Source organism: Stegostoma tigrinum, chromosome 10 (genome assembly GCF_030684315.1).
Source record: "Stegostoma tigrinum isolate sSteTig4 chromosome 10, sSteTig4.hap1, whole genome shotgun sequence".
Taxonomy (NCBI): domain Eukaryota; kingdom Metazoa; phylum Chordata; class Chondrichthyes; order Orectolobiformes; family Stegostomatidae; genus Stegostoma; species Stegostoma tigrinum.
This window is the reverse complement of record NC_081363.1, coordinates 14,451,972-14,467,705: the sequence shown is the minus strand read 5'-3', so window position 1 is coordinate 14,467,705 and position 15,734 is coordinate 14,451,972. Positions and strand designations below refer to the sequence as shown.

The following is a 15,734-nucleotide window of genomic DNA, read 5'->3' as shown; positions in this document are numbered from 1 at the left end:
TCCAGCATCTGAAGTTCCTACTATCTCAGAGATATATATTACTGGCTGAGGAGGAATAAACCTGAGCAGAACAGCTTCATGGAGGAAAATGATCAATGAGATCTTGATCAAAAGGGCTGAAGAGTGGCAGATGGAGTTTAAATTTAGATAAATGTGAGGTGGTACATTTTGGAAAGGCAAATCAAAAGCAGGATTTAGGCACTTAATGGTAAGGTCCTAGGGAGTATTACTGAACAAAGAGACCTTGGAGTGCTAGTTCATATTTCTTTGAAAGTAGAGTTGTGGGTAGACAGGATAGTGAAAAGGTGTTTGGTATGTTGGCCTTTCTTGATCCGTGTATTGAGTGTAGGAGTTGGGAGATCTTGTTGTGCCAAAACAGACCTTGGTTTGGACACTCTTGAAATACTGGGTGTGATTCTGGTCTACCTCCTATAGGAAGGATGTTGTGAACTTGAAAGGATTTCAGAAATGATTTACAAAGGTAGTGCCAGAGCTGAATTGTTTGATCTATAGGGAGAATAGACTGGGGCTACTTTCCCTGGAGCATTGGAGGTTGAGGAGTGACATTATAGAGGTTTATAAAATCAGAGGGGCATGGATAGGATAAATAGGCAAGGTCTTTTTCCTGGTGTGGGTGAGTCCAAAACTAGAGGGCATAAGTTTAAGGTGAGAAGGAAAGATTTAAAAGGGACCTAAAGGGCAAACTTTTCATACAGAGGGTGGTGCATGTATGGAATTAGCTGCCAGAGGAAGTGGTGGAGGCAGGTACATGTACAACATTTGATCTGGATGGGTAGATGAATAGGAAAGGTTTAGAGGGATATGGGTTAAATGCTGACAAATGCACTAGATATACATGTATGTGTATATATATAATCGGATATCTGATCGGCAAGGACCAGTTGGATCAAAGTGTCTGTTTCCGTGCTGCATGTCTCTATGACTATGACTCTGCTACTTCCCACTAATACAGCAATCTTTCTCCACAGACAGTGTCATCCGTGGCTTTTTCACCAAGAACAAATCTTGTTTTGTTACCCTTCTTTTGTTAACCTAGTCCGCCTCCCCTTTTTGTTACTTTTGCCCCTTGTTTCTCTGACTTCCCCCCCACCCCACCCCACCCCATTCTGCCTTGCTTTAAGCTTGTTTCATCACTTAACATTTCCCAGTTCTGATCAAAGATTGTCAATCTGTAGCATCAGATCTGTTTTTTTTCTCTCTCTCCATGGCAGCTGTCTGACCTTTGAGTGTTTCCAGCGTTTTTCACTGTCTTCAGGTTTCAAGCATCTGCATTATTTTATTTATTATTCATTTATTTTCGTGATGGTGAATGTTAGCATAGTGATTCATTTACTGGAGTAGTTTCCAGGGCCATGAGTTCAAATCCCACCTTGGCAGCTGGCAAAATACTGTATTCTTATTGGCAAATAGTGGGAAAGATGCAACTGAGCAAATTTTGCAAGGAAAATATAAAGTAGTGTAAATCCTATACTGCTAACCAAAATAAAAAACAAAAGAACTGCAGCCGCTAGAAATCAGAAACAAAAACAGAAATTGCTGGATAAGCTGAACAGGTGTGGCAGCATCTGTGGAGGGAAATCAGAATTTCATGTCAGTGACCCTTTCTCGGAACTGACAGTAGCTAGGAAAAAGTTGGTTTTAGAACATAGAACGTTACAGCACAGTACAGGCCCTTCAGCCCTCGATGTTGTGCCGACCTGTCAGACCGATCTGAAGCCCATCTAACCTACACTATTCCATGTACGTCCATATGCTTGTCCAATGATGACTTAAATGTACTTGAAGTTGGCGTATCTACGACCGTTGCAGGCAACGCGTTCCATTCCCTTACTACTCTCTGAGTAAAGAGTAAAGAAGCTTTAGGGAGAAGTCGATAAGGAATAAGCAATGGATGGAGATGGAGCCCAAAGAGAGAGAATAACAATTGGACAGACAAAGGAATGGATAATGATTATCCTGGGAGAATGAATAGATACTAATGGGGACTATTAGTTCCTAACAATTTCTCCTCAAATACTGCAAACTGCTATGAGATCTGAGAAGTCAGTTGCGTGTATAAGTGAGAAAGCTCTCTCCTGAAAGGTTTTATGTAAGTTTGGGGTTAGATAAGGATGTGGGAGAAGGTGCCTTAAGCCCTAAAATTGTTGAACTCAATATTGAGTCCAAAAAGCTGTAGAGTTCCTGAGCAGAAAATCAAGCACTTGAGCACTGTAGCAAGGCAGGAGACAGATGTTGGCTAGGGAACAGTGTGGTGTGTGAAGTGACAAGCAACTGGAAGCGCAGAGTCTTTTCTCTTTTTTAGGACAGAACGTTGGTGTTCCGCAGAGCGGTCACCCAGTCTACACTTTGTTTCCCCAGTGTGATCCCAATCTGTTGGAGAGAAGCCATGTTATACGGTTAGGTAATGCAAATGGAAACAAGTAGTTTAAAAAAATACAGATGGCATTTTGACAAGTAAAGCACAATGACTGACTGACTGACTGTTTCTTAATATGAGTATTTGATGGCATTTTGACAAGTAAAGCACAATGACTGACTGACTGACTGTTTCTTGGTGTGAGTATTTTCAAACTAAATCCCTTTTATATTTCAATAACTGATATGTGGGTGACATTGGTCATTATTTAATTATTGTCTAACACTTGACCCCCTGAGGTGTGGGACTGAATTTTGATCTTTGCCAGACAATAGTAGATAATGGTCAGACTTTCCTCTGGATTTTTGCAACAATCTTTTATAGCCAATTAATTCTAGCACTAGCTGACTAACGAGCAGACCGTGTGGTTACAGAAAAGCAAATGCATGTCCTCTGACGTGGAGGTCCAGTTGTATATCCACTGAACTATCAATGTATCTGATAAAGTCGGAGGTTAAAGATGTATATGTCACGATGCATGCTACTAATTACAGGGCTCTTGGAAATTGAAGATCGGGACTATGTTGTTATTATTTGCTCAGGACCTCTCTCAAAGTAACCAATGACTACAAAACTGAAGAATACAAATATTATACATTTTGTTTAGAGTTTTGGTAAAGATCTGTAGCTCGGGTTGTGGATGATGTTGTTGACTTGCTCGCTGAGCTGGCTTGATATCGTTCGGATGTTTCATTACCTAGCATAGTGACATCATCAGTGGAGCCTCCGATGAGGCAATGTTATTCTACTCTGCTTGGAATTTATACTGTCTGGTCCGTCATGGTGAGTAGTGTCATTTCCAGTTTTGATCTGTCTGGGTTTGTATATGGGTCCACTTCTATGTGTTTTTTGATTGCATTACAGGTAGAGAACCATGCCCCTCGGAATTCCCATGCTTGTCTATATTTGACTTGGGATACTATTGTTACCTTGTCCCAGTTAAACTGATGGCTTTGATTGTGTGAGAGTACCAATATTAAGGAGAGATAGTCATTGCTGTTCTGCTGCAACAAATTCGAAGACACCCACCACTTCATCAACAGCATACGCGCAGGGATTACATTCTCAAAGGAAGAAGAAAACAACAATCAACTTCCATTAAAAACCAAAAGAACTGTGGCTGCTGTAAATCAGGAACAAGAACAAAGTTGCTGGAAAAGCTCAGCAGGTCTGGTAGCATCTGTAAGGAAAGTCAGAGTTAACATTGTGGGTCCGGTGACCCTTCCCCAGTTCTGAGGAAGTGTCACTGGACCCACAATGTTAACTCTGTTTTTACCTTCACAGATGCTGCCAGGCCTGCTGAGCTTTTCCAATCAACTTCTGTTTTTGAATGTTAAAGTTAAGCGTAGAACCAATGGGGAGTTCCAAACCTCTGTATACAGAAAAGCAACCCATACAGATCAAATCCTCATCTTCCATAACAACCACCACACCGCCCACAAACAAAGTTGCATTAGGACACTATTTAAGTGGGCCAGTAAACACTGCAACACACCAGAACTATGCAGGCAAGACGAAGAGCAACTGTGCAAAATCCTCGCTATAAATGGATATCCCCATAATTTCATCTGCAGATGCCTACTAAACAGATAACAACAGTACACCCTAACACACTGGCCACACTGCCCTACATCAAGGACATATCAGAACTGACAACAAGACTCCTAAGACCATAAGAATCATGATAACTCACAGCCACTCTAAGACAACACTTACAAGGATTAAAGATAACATCCTGCTCCTATGATGCTGCTTGGCCTGCTGTGTTCATCCAGCTCTACACCTTGTTATCTCAGATTCTCCAGCATCTGCAGTTCCTACTATCTCTGAAACAAGGATGAAAGACCCCATTCCCACAACATGCAGAGCCAACTGCCACAAACATTACATTGGACGGACAGAGAGGGAACTAGCCATCAGAATACATGAACATCAACTAGCAGCAAATTGGCGTGATGAACTCTCTTTAATAGCAGTACACTCAGACAACAAAAACCATCAGTTTAGCTGTGACAAGGTAACCATAGTAGCCCAAGCCAAACATAGACACGCATGGGAATTCCTAGAGGCATAGTTCTTCACCTGTAATGCAATCAACAAACATATAGACCCAGTATACAAACGCAGACAGATCAAAACCAAAAATGACACTACTCACCATAACAGACCAGGCAGTATAAACTCCAAGCAGAGTAGAATACATTGCTTCACCGGAGGCTCCACTGATGATGTAACCAACCATGGTGACGAAACGTCTGAACAAGAACACTATATTTTATTAAGCCAAAAATATGAACTGTGTCAAATATTACCGTAGTAAAAATATGAAATTCCAGTAACATACAAAGTGTCTAAAAATGAACCTCGTTCAAAGGTCTGCTCTTACCCAGAAAGTTGAAGTCATTGTATGTTCATGATGTTCGTTATTTCTTAATGATCGCAGTAAAATTCTAATTGTATGATTTTTCAGTGGGATATGTCTGAGCAGTACAAGTTTCTGCAACACACTTCAGATTACTGGATGTCTCAGGTACAACAAAGCTAAACTAAATGGAAGCTTTGGAACAAGATCAAATACTGTTTGGAAAGCAGTACTATGAAGAGATTTTGGCCTTAAAAAACTCATGCAAGCAGAAGCTGTTGATCGTAGGTGAGCACTATGAGCTCCAGAAGAACAAGTGCCACATGGAGCATAAAAGTAATATGAAAAGTTCAGCATCAACAGAAGAATTAGTCAAGTTTTTCATGATTAATGAAGGACGAGTTCCTGTGAAGAACAGTCACTGCAAGCAACATTCATCTGGGTGAGTCTGTGAGATCAAAGTAGATAAATGCACCCAGGTTAATTGGGTTAATTTTGTTCCTCCTTTCTTATGTACATTAATTTAGCACCTTTTGTTGATCCTTGGTTCTATAACAGAACTTGCAATTTTACAGTACTTTTAATGTATCCAAACAGTGCAATGCATTTAACAACAGTATCATCAAAAAAATGTAGACATCAAGCCACAGAAGGCCATACTTGCTCAATTAACTGAGTCAAAGGGCATGCCTTGGGCATGCCTTAAAGAAGGCAAGAGAGTTGGGAGTTTTCAGAGATTAGGGCCAACCCAGCTGAAAATGTGGCTGCCAAAGTGTGGAACAATTAAAATTGGGAATGCATACAGTTAATATCTTTGGAGCCATTGAACTTCAATGATCCTAATTAGCCAACTTAAAAACTACAATTAAGTTCTGAGGCAAAATAATTTTTGCTAATGACTGACCTCCTATGATGTAGCACTTTGGAGCTTTGATGCCCTGTGCCAGACTGAATGGATGTGGGTTTGCACTCCTGACTGGTTGCCATGAACCCAGTTCTTATATAAAAGCATGTGGGAATTAAGTGATAATGGGAACTGCAGATGCTGGAGAATCCAAGATAACAAAGTGTGGAGCTGGACGAACACAGCAGGCCAAGCAGCATCTCCTGAGATCCTGCTTGGCCTGCTGTGTTCATCCAGCTCCACACTTTGTTATCTGGGAATTACAGTGACTGTTTACAGATTGCTGTTTGAACTGACGTCAGGTGTCACTGAATGTTTTCAGCCTGAGACATTGGAAACAATATAGTCTTTTCTATAGTGGAAAATAAACTTTGCAAGTTTGTTTTTCTACATTCCCTCACTATCCCCTTGTGACTAATTGTCCTTTGGTGAAAGAAGCAATGTAAATTGGACCTGAAACATGTCTGCAGTAAATGAAAATACAGCTTAGTGATAAATCAGTTAAAGGAAAGTTTCTGCCAGTTGGACAATTGTCTATTTCCACTATGTCCTTCTATATACTCGACCTGGGATTTTTAAACTTGAATTTCATGCAGACTCTGCTCCTTTTCTAAATCGTACAATACCTAGAGCACTCAACCACATACTTATGATATCTATATTGTCTTTAAGCTACCTATATCCGTATCAAACAAGCCTAACCACTTTTTTTAAACTTAATGTCAGTTATTACTATTTTGTTTGCCAGAAACACAATGACGAGAAATTCCTACTCTGCAAACGAACACGGCAGCTTAACCGATTCAGAGCTGAATGTTAAAAAGGATCTGAAGAAATCCAGCAGACCCAAATGTGTTACTTCAGATTGGACCTCACAGTTCACAGGTGAAGATTTTCCCAAATCTATTTACACCACTATGTGGTTCTCAATTTCTTTAGATAGAAGAACCCGTTTCTCAATGGCTCAGTCATCATGGGCCTACCAAAATTATGCTTTAAGAAACTCAATAAAATGAAAATGATGCATATAAGGTGAACTTTAATATTACTCGTAGGAAAACTAGTATTCACTTCCACACCACTCCGTTATTGAGACAACTAATCTACTCTGTGCTGCACGTCCACTGGCTGTGTTCTACTCCTGCCTCCTGATTTACACTTTCACATTAGTTTGCAAACTGCCTGCCTTCTACTTACAAGACCACGGTGAGGCAGCATCAGCTTGGGAATTCTGTATTACATAGAAACCAAGCTTTCCATAAAAACAAAATATTTTCTGTTAGAAGTAGACATTTATAGAGTCACATTTCAACAAAGTCTTTTGGCACTTATCTGGCTGTTAATTACAGAACAGCTAAAGAGAATTATTACTACTTGCTCAAAAGGTAAAATAACCATGTCCTATTTTGCTTTTATTAACATAAAAGCAGTCTGAGCTGGAGTTTCCTTCACAATTCTGCCTAACATCAAATGTGATGGTGAAAGAAAATGTGGCAAAATCAGAGACTTAATGCTATATTCTGGCCTCAAATTGCCGCGTTAGTTACTCATGGGCTATTCTGTAGCAGCTGCATGTAAATACAGAATGGGGAAGAGTTAGGTGCCTCACTTCCCTAGATGAGATTACATCAGACATGTGGCACAGTAACAGGTAAGTTAGCCATCCAATCCAAGTTAGTGGTTATGTTCCACTTGAACCTTCTCCTATCTTTTCTCCTCTAAAATCTACTACTGCCCATTTTGGGGTCTGCCAGGGGCACTCACTTCCTGACCTCATTACAGCCTTGGTTTAAACATGGATGCACATGTCAGGTAAGAGTGAAAGGCTTTGATATTAAGGCCACATTTGACTGAGTGTGGCATCAAGGACCCCAAGCAAAGCTGGAATCATTGGGTATTGGGGGAGTTTGTACACTTGGCAAGTAGGAAGATGGTTGTGGTTGTTGGAAGTTAGTCATCTCAGCTCCAGGACATCCCTGCAAGAGTTCATTAGGATAATGTCCTAGGCCCCACCATCTTCAGTTGCTTCATCAATCATCTTCCCTCCATCACAAGGTCAGAATTGGTGTTGTTTGCTGATGATTGCACAATGTTCAGCACCATTAATGACTCCTCAGATATTGAAGCAGTCTGTGTTTGGATGCAACAAGATCTGGACAATATCCAAGCTTGGGCTGACAAGTGGCAAGTAACATTTGTGCTACACAAATGCTAGGCAATGACCATTTCTAATAAGAGACAAATTAATCAGTGCTCCTTAACATTCAATGGTGTTACTATCACTGAATCCCCTCATTATCAATATCTTTGAAATTACCCTTGACCAGAAATTCAACTGGACTTGCCATATAACCACAACGGCTATAGAATCAGGTTAGAAGCTAAGAATACTGTGGTGAGTAGCTCACCTCCTCACTCCACAAATCCTCTCCACCATCAACAAGGTATAAGTCAGGACTGTGATGAAAAATGCCCCATTTGCCTGGATGGATGCAGCTGCAACAATACTCAACCATCTAAGACAAAACAGCCCACTTGATTGACTTCATACCCACAAGCATCCACTTCCTGTACCACCAGTGCTCAGTGGCAGCAGTGTGTACGATCTACAAGATGCACCTCAGAAATTCTCCGAAGATCCTTATAGCCTTGCGAAACTATGACCTTTTCCATCTAGGAAGACAAGGGCAGCAAATACTTGAGCACACCACCACCTGAAAGTCCCCTCCAAGCCATTTACCATTCTGACTTAGAAATATAACACTGTTTCTTTACTGTCATGGTCAAAATCCTGGAATTCCCTCCCTAAGGGCATTGAGAGTAACCTACATGTGGACTTCGGCAGTTCAAGAAGACAGCTCATCACCTCGCCTCTCAAGGGGAACTAGCGACGGGCAATAAATGCTGGCCAGCCAGTGATGCACACATTCCACAAGTGAATTTTTTAAAAAAATCATTTTAGTCTCAATTCCCTCCTTTAAATGCTTCTCTCACCTGCCCTTGAAATCATCTATGCTTTTTGCTTCACACATTTTCTGTGATTGTGAGTTCCACGTTCTTACCATTCCTTGGATAAAGAATGTTTTTGGACTCATTTTTGCATTTCTTAGTAACTACTTTACATTGACCCTTAATCATGCTATTTCAGACAAAGAAAATTCTTTTCATACCCACTCAATCGAAGTGTTTGTAATATTGATCATCTCGATTAGGTCACCCATCTGTCTCTTTTTGTTTTCAAGATGATAAGAGACTCAGCCTGCTAATCCGTTCTAATACTTATACCAACACACTTCTGGTTTAACTCTTAAATCTTATCTGCACCATCTCCAGAGCCGTTTTTCGCAACGTGGTGACCAGAACTGTACAAAATCGGGCGGCAAGGTGGCTCAGTGGTTAGCACTGCAGCCTCACAGCGCCAGGGACCCAGGTTCAATTCCAACCTCGGGCAACTGTCTGTGTGGAATTTGCACATTCTCCCCATGTCTGCGTGGATTTCCTCTGGGTGCTCCAGTTTCCTTCCACAGTCCAAAGATGTGCAGGCTAGGTGGATCAGCTATGCTAAATTCCCTGTAGTGTTCAGGGGTGTGTGGGTTATATGGGGATGGGTCTGGGTTGGATGCTCCAAGGGGCGGTGTGGACTTGTTGGGCCGAAGGGCCTGTTTTCACACTGTACGGAATCTAATCTTAAAAAAAACTCTAAACTTGACAGTTGGAATATAGTATGGAAAATTTTAAGATTATGCACTTTGGCAGGAAGCATAGTGGAACTAGAAATCATTTAAATGGAGATAGACTACAGAAAGCTGCAGCACAGAGGGATTTGAGGTCATTGTGCATAAACCACACAAAAAAAGTTAGCATACAATTTCAGCCAATAATGGGAAGGCAAGTGGAACACTGGCCTTTGTTTCAAAGGGAATGAACTATAAAAATAGGGAAGTCGTGTTAAAGCAGTACAAGACACTAGTCGGAGCACACAGAGAATACTACAAACAGCACTCCCCTTCTCTCAGTAAAGATGTATTGGCATTAGAGGCAGTCCAGAGAAGGTTCGTTATGTTGATCCCAGAAATGGAGGGATGGTGTTATGATTGGAGGTTGAGTAAATTGAGCCTATACTGACCGATAAGATGACCTCATTGAAACATTGACAGGCAAAATGTGAAAAGGTTGTTTCCACATATGGGACAGACTAGAACCAATGGGCATAATATCAGATTAAGGGATTACTCAAAGACAGATAAGAAAGAATTTCTTCCCTCAGAAGGTAGTAAATATGTACAATACTTCACCACATTGAAGGCTGAGGTAGATTTGAGGAAAATGCAGGAAAGGTGGAGTTGAGGATTATCAAATCAGCCATGATCTCAAGGAATGGCAAAGCAGACTTGATGGACTGAAAAGCTGTCTTATATATCTACACCTTATGGTCTAACAAGATTTGATACCGGCCATGAATTCTCTACTTTTCAATTCTATCCTTTCAGAAGTAAAATCTAATGCTTATTTATTTAATGGCCTTGATAATCTGGGGCATAATGCTTAGTAATGATATATTTGTACTCAGAGACTCCTGTGCTCCTCTATCTTAACTAGACTTGAAGCTTAGAAGTAACTGATACCGCCTTGATCTCTGCCAGCAGTAGGGAATGTACAAGGGAGATTGGGCAGTAGACCCTCAAATAAGAGTGGGAAAGATAATTTTCTATATGAAGGACTTTTGTTTAAGAATGCACAATTAATTTTATTTTATGTTATGTAAACATCACTGGAAAGGCATGCATTTATTGTTCTTGAGATAGTAGCAGTGAGCCCACCCTTTGAACTGCTGCAGTCCACATAGTAGTTAGGAAGGGAACTCCAGATCCTTGACTCCGAGTGCAAAAAGAGCAATATAGTTCCAGGTCAGGATTGTTTGTGGCTTCAAGGGGAACTCGTAGATTATGGTGGTTCCATATGACTTTCTGTACAGGTTGCAGATTTGGAAAATGCTAAAGGAACCTTGTGAGTTTGCACTGTATCTTGTTGATCTATCCAGTATTGAAACCAAGAGAACCCCAAACTCTTTTGCTTTCAATGGAAACCTGTTGAGGAACAAGGATTCAACCATTCCATCACCGCTCCAAGATGATTTGTTTATAATATTAAAACAAAGGTGAAAATTTATAAAACACCCACCTCCCCTATACAATGGACGATTAATTACACAAACCTTTCAAAAAGAAAGAAGATCAAGGTTGCTGGTATGACAAAGTGAATAATTCACATTAGCTTATGGGGCATTCTTCTGCGTGTGCTAGTTGTTGTGGCAGGTAAGAGGAAAAATGACTTTGTATGTGACTTATGTTACAACTGATCTGACTGCATTTGATATCCAAAGTGGAAAGCTAGTCTGGTTCAGAAAACATTTCTCATCTTGAAACCACAAAGATATCCAAAGATTGTAAACTTAACGATATTTTGTTGACAGGACAACTTAGGACATGGGTTTCAGGATAAGAAGTCAATAACTAGAGATGGGCTGAGGAGAAATTTCATCACTTTTTTTTTTCAAATTCTCTATCCCAAAGGGTTGTGAATATTCCATTGCTGAATATGTTCAGAGTTGAGATAGACAAATGTTTGTTTGCTGAGGGGAGCGTGGTATATGAGGAATTAGCAGAAAAGTGGAGTTGATTCAGAAAATAAGCCATTGTATTATTGAATGGTGGTGTAAGGTTAGGGGGCACAGCTTTCCTGTTCCTATGAACAATTGCATTACTTAAAATGGTTAGAATATGGAATTGCTACCACAGTGTGTGGTTGAGATGGATAAAGTCGCTGCTTTTAAGGAAGTCCTAGACAAGTACACCAGGGAGAGAGAAATAGAAAGATAAGTTGACAGAATGAGGTAATGAAAAGTGGGTGTGGCTCCTATGGAGAATAGTGAGAAGCATAGACCAGTTAGGCTTAATGGCTGATTTCTTTGCTGTGAAGTCTGAGAAATTAGGAACAGTGGAATTCAATGCGTGCAATGAGTTATGGATAGTTTAACAACCTGGAAAGAATTTGTGTAGCACCAGACTGTATATGTACTTTCTTAGTGAATTGTTCTTTGCAGTTCCTCAGCCATTCAACATGACGATGCGGGAAAGTCAAAAGAAGACTCAACTTCTCAGATCCAGGCTATTGCTGGAAATAGAGAAGGAGCTAACGGAAACACGGGAACAGGAAGATGCAGAATGCCAGAAGAAATTCCGGGCTCTTCCTGTACCGGCTCATGTTTATCTGCAACTTTATGAAGAAATGAATGAACGGAATGAGGAAAAGAGAAGAAGAGGACGAGAGAAGCGGAAAGAATTCCTGATGTCCACACAGAAACCATTTAGTTTTACCGAAAAGGAGGAGGACAAAAAAGAGAAGGAGAAGTTGAAACTACAGATCAGTGAAGCCACACCAGAAACCATGAAGAAGGCAAAACAGATAAAGAAAATTCCACTGTCTGTTCATGATCCAACAGTAAGCAAGAAGCTAAAAGGTAAGCTGAGTAACTGATTGCAATACATATTTACAGTGGCTAGTCTACATTGTGCTAAAGTATTCAGGTCACACTACACATAGGAACAAAAACAGAATTTCCCATGGCACAGGTCATCTCCAGATGGAATAGAAACCTGATCTCTGGCATCTGCCTATGCAGCTCTGGACTAGAAACAGGAGCTGCCTGAGGGCAGTCAATGGCAGAAGTGGAGATAGGAAACCTAATTATTTTTATGTTCATTGCAGTTTTGTTTCTGCCTTGCTGTGACCCTTACTGTTCCAGTGTACAAGATTGGACATTTGCTGTAGAAATCTTGAGAACAAACTAAGATGCTGCTGCCTATTATATACACTTGTTGAATGTTTACAGGCTCCAAAACACATTATATATTTGATTTTCAATTACCTCCATCAGATCCATGCTGGCACTTAAGAATTCTTTGCTGAGATTCAAAACTGACCATGCTGAAATCTTAGACAACTTTCCTAATGGGAGACTAGACCTCTGCTTAGCAACTCTTCACAATAGCACAGCTGAAATTCCAATTGTGCAGTTTTGGAGTCTGAATTTTGTTTATTTCCTCAATGCCGTGATATCACCTATAGATGCTACCAAGTGTATTGCTAAGTGTACACCTATTAAAATGCAGTTTTTTTTCTTCCTGTCTCTTTTTACTAAAGAAGAGGAGCTGTTCAGAAAGATCCGCATACAGATGCGAGCTGCAGACTTGCTCAAAAGTGCTTCTTCACCTATAGATCTTCATCCATACAAAAAGGAGCTGGCTACATCAAGCTCTATGAAAACAAGACAAGAAAAGCTGGGATACCTGGAAAATAAACCAAAATTCAAGCCGAGAATAAATCCAGAAGTTCCCGATTATGCTAAACTCTACAAAGCTTTTCAGAGAGAAGCGCGGAGAAAGCTGCAGGTGAAGGAGACGACCAAATGTGTGCCCTTTGAACTTCATACATCAAAACTAGCACCACGGCAAAGCAAAACAAGTGAAGATGTATCGAAGGTAAGTTTTTTCACTGCAATTCCACAGTTGGAAGTTCCTCTCAAAACTTAGTGTATTAACGTCAACAGCTAAATATGTACCAGGAGTCCCAATCTGGAAACATGGGGTGGGTCTTTATCTTCACTTACTGAACTATAATCTGGCAGTGTAGACTGTTTGCCATTTATGATTATGTCATTTCTCAAGAGACTCATTCTAATTTCCACTGAAACTGCAACAGAAGAACAGGGAACATGCTGAAGTTTTACCATTGGGACTTTACTTAAAGGTCATTCTCTCTTTTGCACTCCCTTCGGATCGAAATGAATTACTTTCATTCTAGCTGAATAGACTTACCAGCCATCTCAGAATCCAATGTGAATACTGCAACATGTGGAGCAGTCAGTGCTAAAAAGGGTTGGGTAATTGAGGTGTTTGGAGGGAAATACGATTCCTCCAATGCATCAACATTGCTTCTGCACATTCCCAGTGTAGCATTTAGATGTGTTCTGTGCTTCCCAAACAAAACTGCGCCATTTAGGTTGGTTGCAAACCAGGCACTCCCATGAGTTGGCAGGAATGTTTGACCTCTTCACAGATGCTTTGAGGTCATCCCTGAAACATTTTTGCTGTCATCCTGGGAGTCTCCTCTGTGAGCAACTTCCAAATTAAGCAGTTGCTGCAGGAGTAGGGCATGCAAGCAAATGTCCTACCAGTAGAACTGGTTTTGAGTAATTAACTGTTTTTGACTTGAGAGGATGCTATTGTTGGATCATCTTCCTTGCCACTGGATTAGCATAATCTTAAGAAGGTACCACTTGTAATACTTCTCCACTACTTTTCAGGTGCTGGCTTACAGGTGTGGATAAATATACTAATTATATGTGTATGAGATATTTACACTTAACAATTTCAGATAAAGGTTATTACCAGATCATACTGCTTCTGTCTCATTAGATAAATGACTAGTGTTGGCTTTATCTAAGGGTCATCACACCTGGGGTGAAGGACACTCTTTCAAGGTAACCTCAACTGGTGCAGGAATTGAACTCATGCCGTCAGCATCACTCCACATAGCAACTAGCTGTCCAGCCAACTGAGCGATTCCAGACTACATATTTGATGGAGTGACTGTAGAGTGCAGCTCTGGTGAATAAACTTGTTTGAGTCACTGAAGTATATCAGATTGAAAGAAAGAAACAGAGTTTGTACTTTTTTTAAACTTAAAATGTCAAGCAGTTCCATGTCCTACCTGAGATGATAACCAAAGCCTAGGTTCAATATGCAACCTGTACTAAGTTAGCTATTCATGGCTGGAGAATATCAGCACCAAAATTTAGCCCAAGCATCAGACCGTCAGATTGCTTAGCACTAACTCTGGTAAGCATAGCATGGAACAGACTCATTAGCATTGTTTCAAAACTAATGAGTGTCCAACACCATGTCTTCAAAAGACTTGAGCAGCAGTAGCATAACACCATTATAAAATAAACAGAAACAACTTTGCTCGAAGATCCTGGCATTTAGGAAACAAAGGGCAAAATCTCTAGCCACTTTCCAGGACAGGCTACATTCTGCGTTAGTTGGATGGCTTCATTTAAATTATTGGATGAATCATGGATTTATTAAAATAGAAAATTGTTTTGAATCATCACAGTAAACTCTAATCAAATATTGTGATTCTGAAGGTGGCTGTGAGCTGAAGTGAAGCTCTTGACTGCATATTTGTGGCTCCTTGTTTGGTGTAAGCAACATGCATTTATCTGAACTTAATTCTCTAATTTTAGTGCAAGTGCAATAATTTGTCGTTATTTCACATTAAAAAGTATTATATCATTATACAATTTTTGTGTTAAACAATCACGATGATGCATAACTCTTGAAAAGTAAAGTAGGTACTCTGTTGTTACATTACCAGGATTCTCATCTGAAAGTAAAGACACGTTTGAATGAAAACAATTCTTTCAGTGGCATTCATTCACTATCTTCTGATACACTTCCCACCTACACAACAGATGCTGCAAGGAAAAGGCACTCAGCTGTCAGGTAAGTCAATGTCGGAAATTCAGCAAAAACTCTCATGATAGATACTTTCTTTTCAGTACGTTGTAAATAAACTGACTGAGTGATGAATTGTGTGGTATGCCTCACAGGTTTTTTTTTTAAAATTTATTCATGGAATGTCACCATTGCTGGCAAGACCAGCATCTATCCCATCCCTCATTGCCCTTGAGAAGATGTTGATAAGTTTTATTCAGGAAAGAAATTGAACAGCTTGCTAAGCCATTTTAGAAGACAATTAACAGTTCACCATACTGCTTAGAGTTTGGAGTCACACATAGGCTATATCAGGTAAGGATAGCAAATTTTCCTAAACCAGATGACAACCCAGTGTACAGTGATACTGGGGCCTTATAGATGATATTTTGAGACACTTGTAGAATAAACAGGAAGAAAGTGCACCAATGAAACAGCAGTTTAAAGTGATTGATTGGCAAAAGAGGCAATGCT

At 40.2% G+C, this 15,734-nt stretch overlaps 1 protein-coding gene across 6 annotated transcripts in view; it reads left to right on the top strand.

Annotated features, from left to right (window-relative positions):
• Positions 1 to 15,734, top strand: part of fam161b (FAM161 centrosomal protein B) — a 33,368-nt gene that overhangs the window by 1,595 nt on the left and 16,039 nt on the right. For all 6 annotated transcript variants that reach the window (XM_059649023.1, XM_048537909.1, XM_048537908.2 and 3 more), the window contains exons 2-6: positions 4,908 to 5,241; positions 6,452 to 6,588; positions 11,807 to 12,223; positions 12,907 to 13,244; positions 15,142 to 15,269. In XM_059649023.1, the coding sequence (XP_059505006.1) occupies positions 4,988 to 5,241; positions 6,452 to 6,588; positions 11,807 to 12,223; positions 12,907 to 13,244; positions 15,142 to 15,269 (1,274 nt within the window). In that variant the 5' untranslated portion in view covers positions 4,908 to 4,987. The remainder of the gene's footprint in view (positions 1 to 4,907; positions 5,242 to 6,451; positions 6,589 to 11,806; positions 12,224 to 12,906; positions 13,245 to 15,141; positions 15,270 to 15,734) is intronic.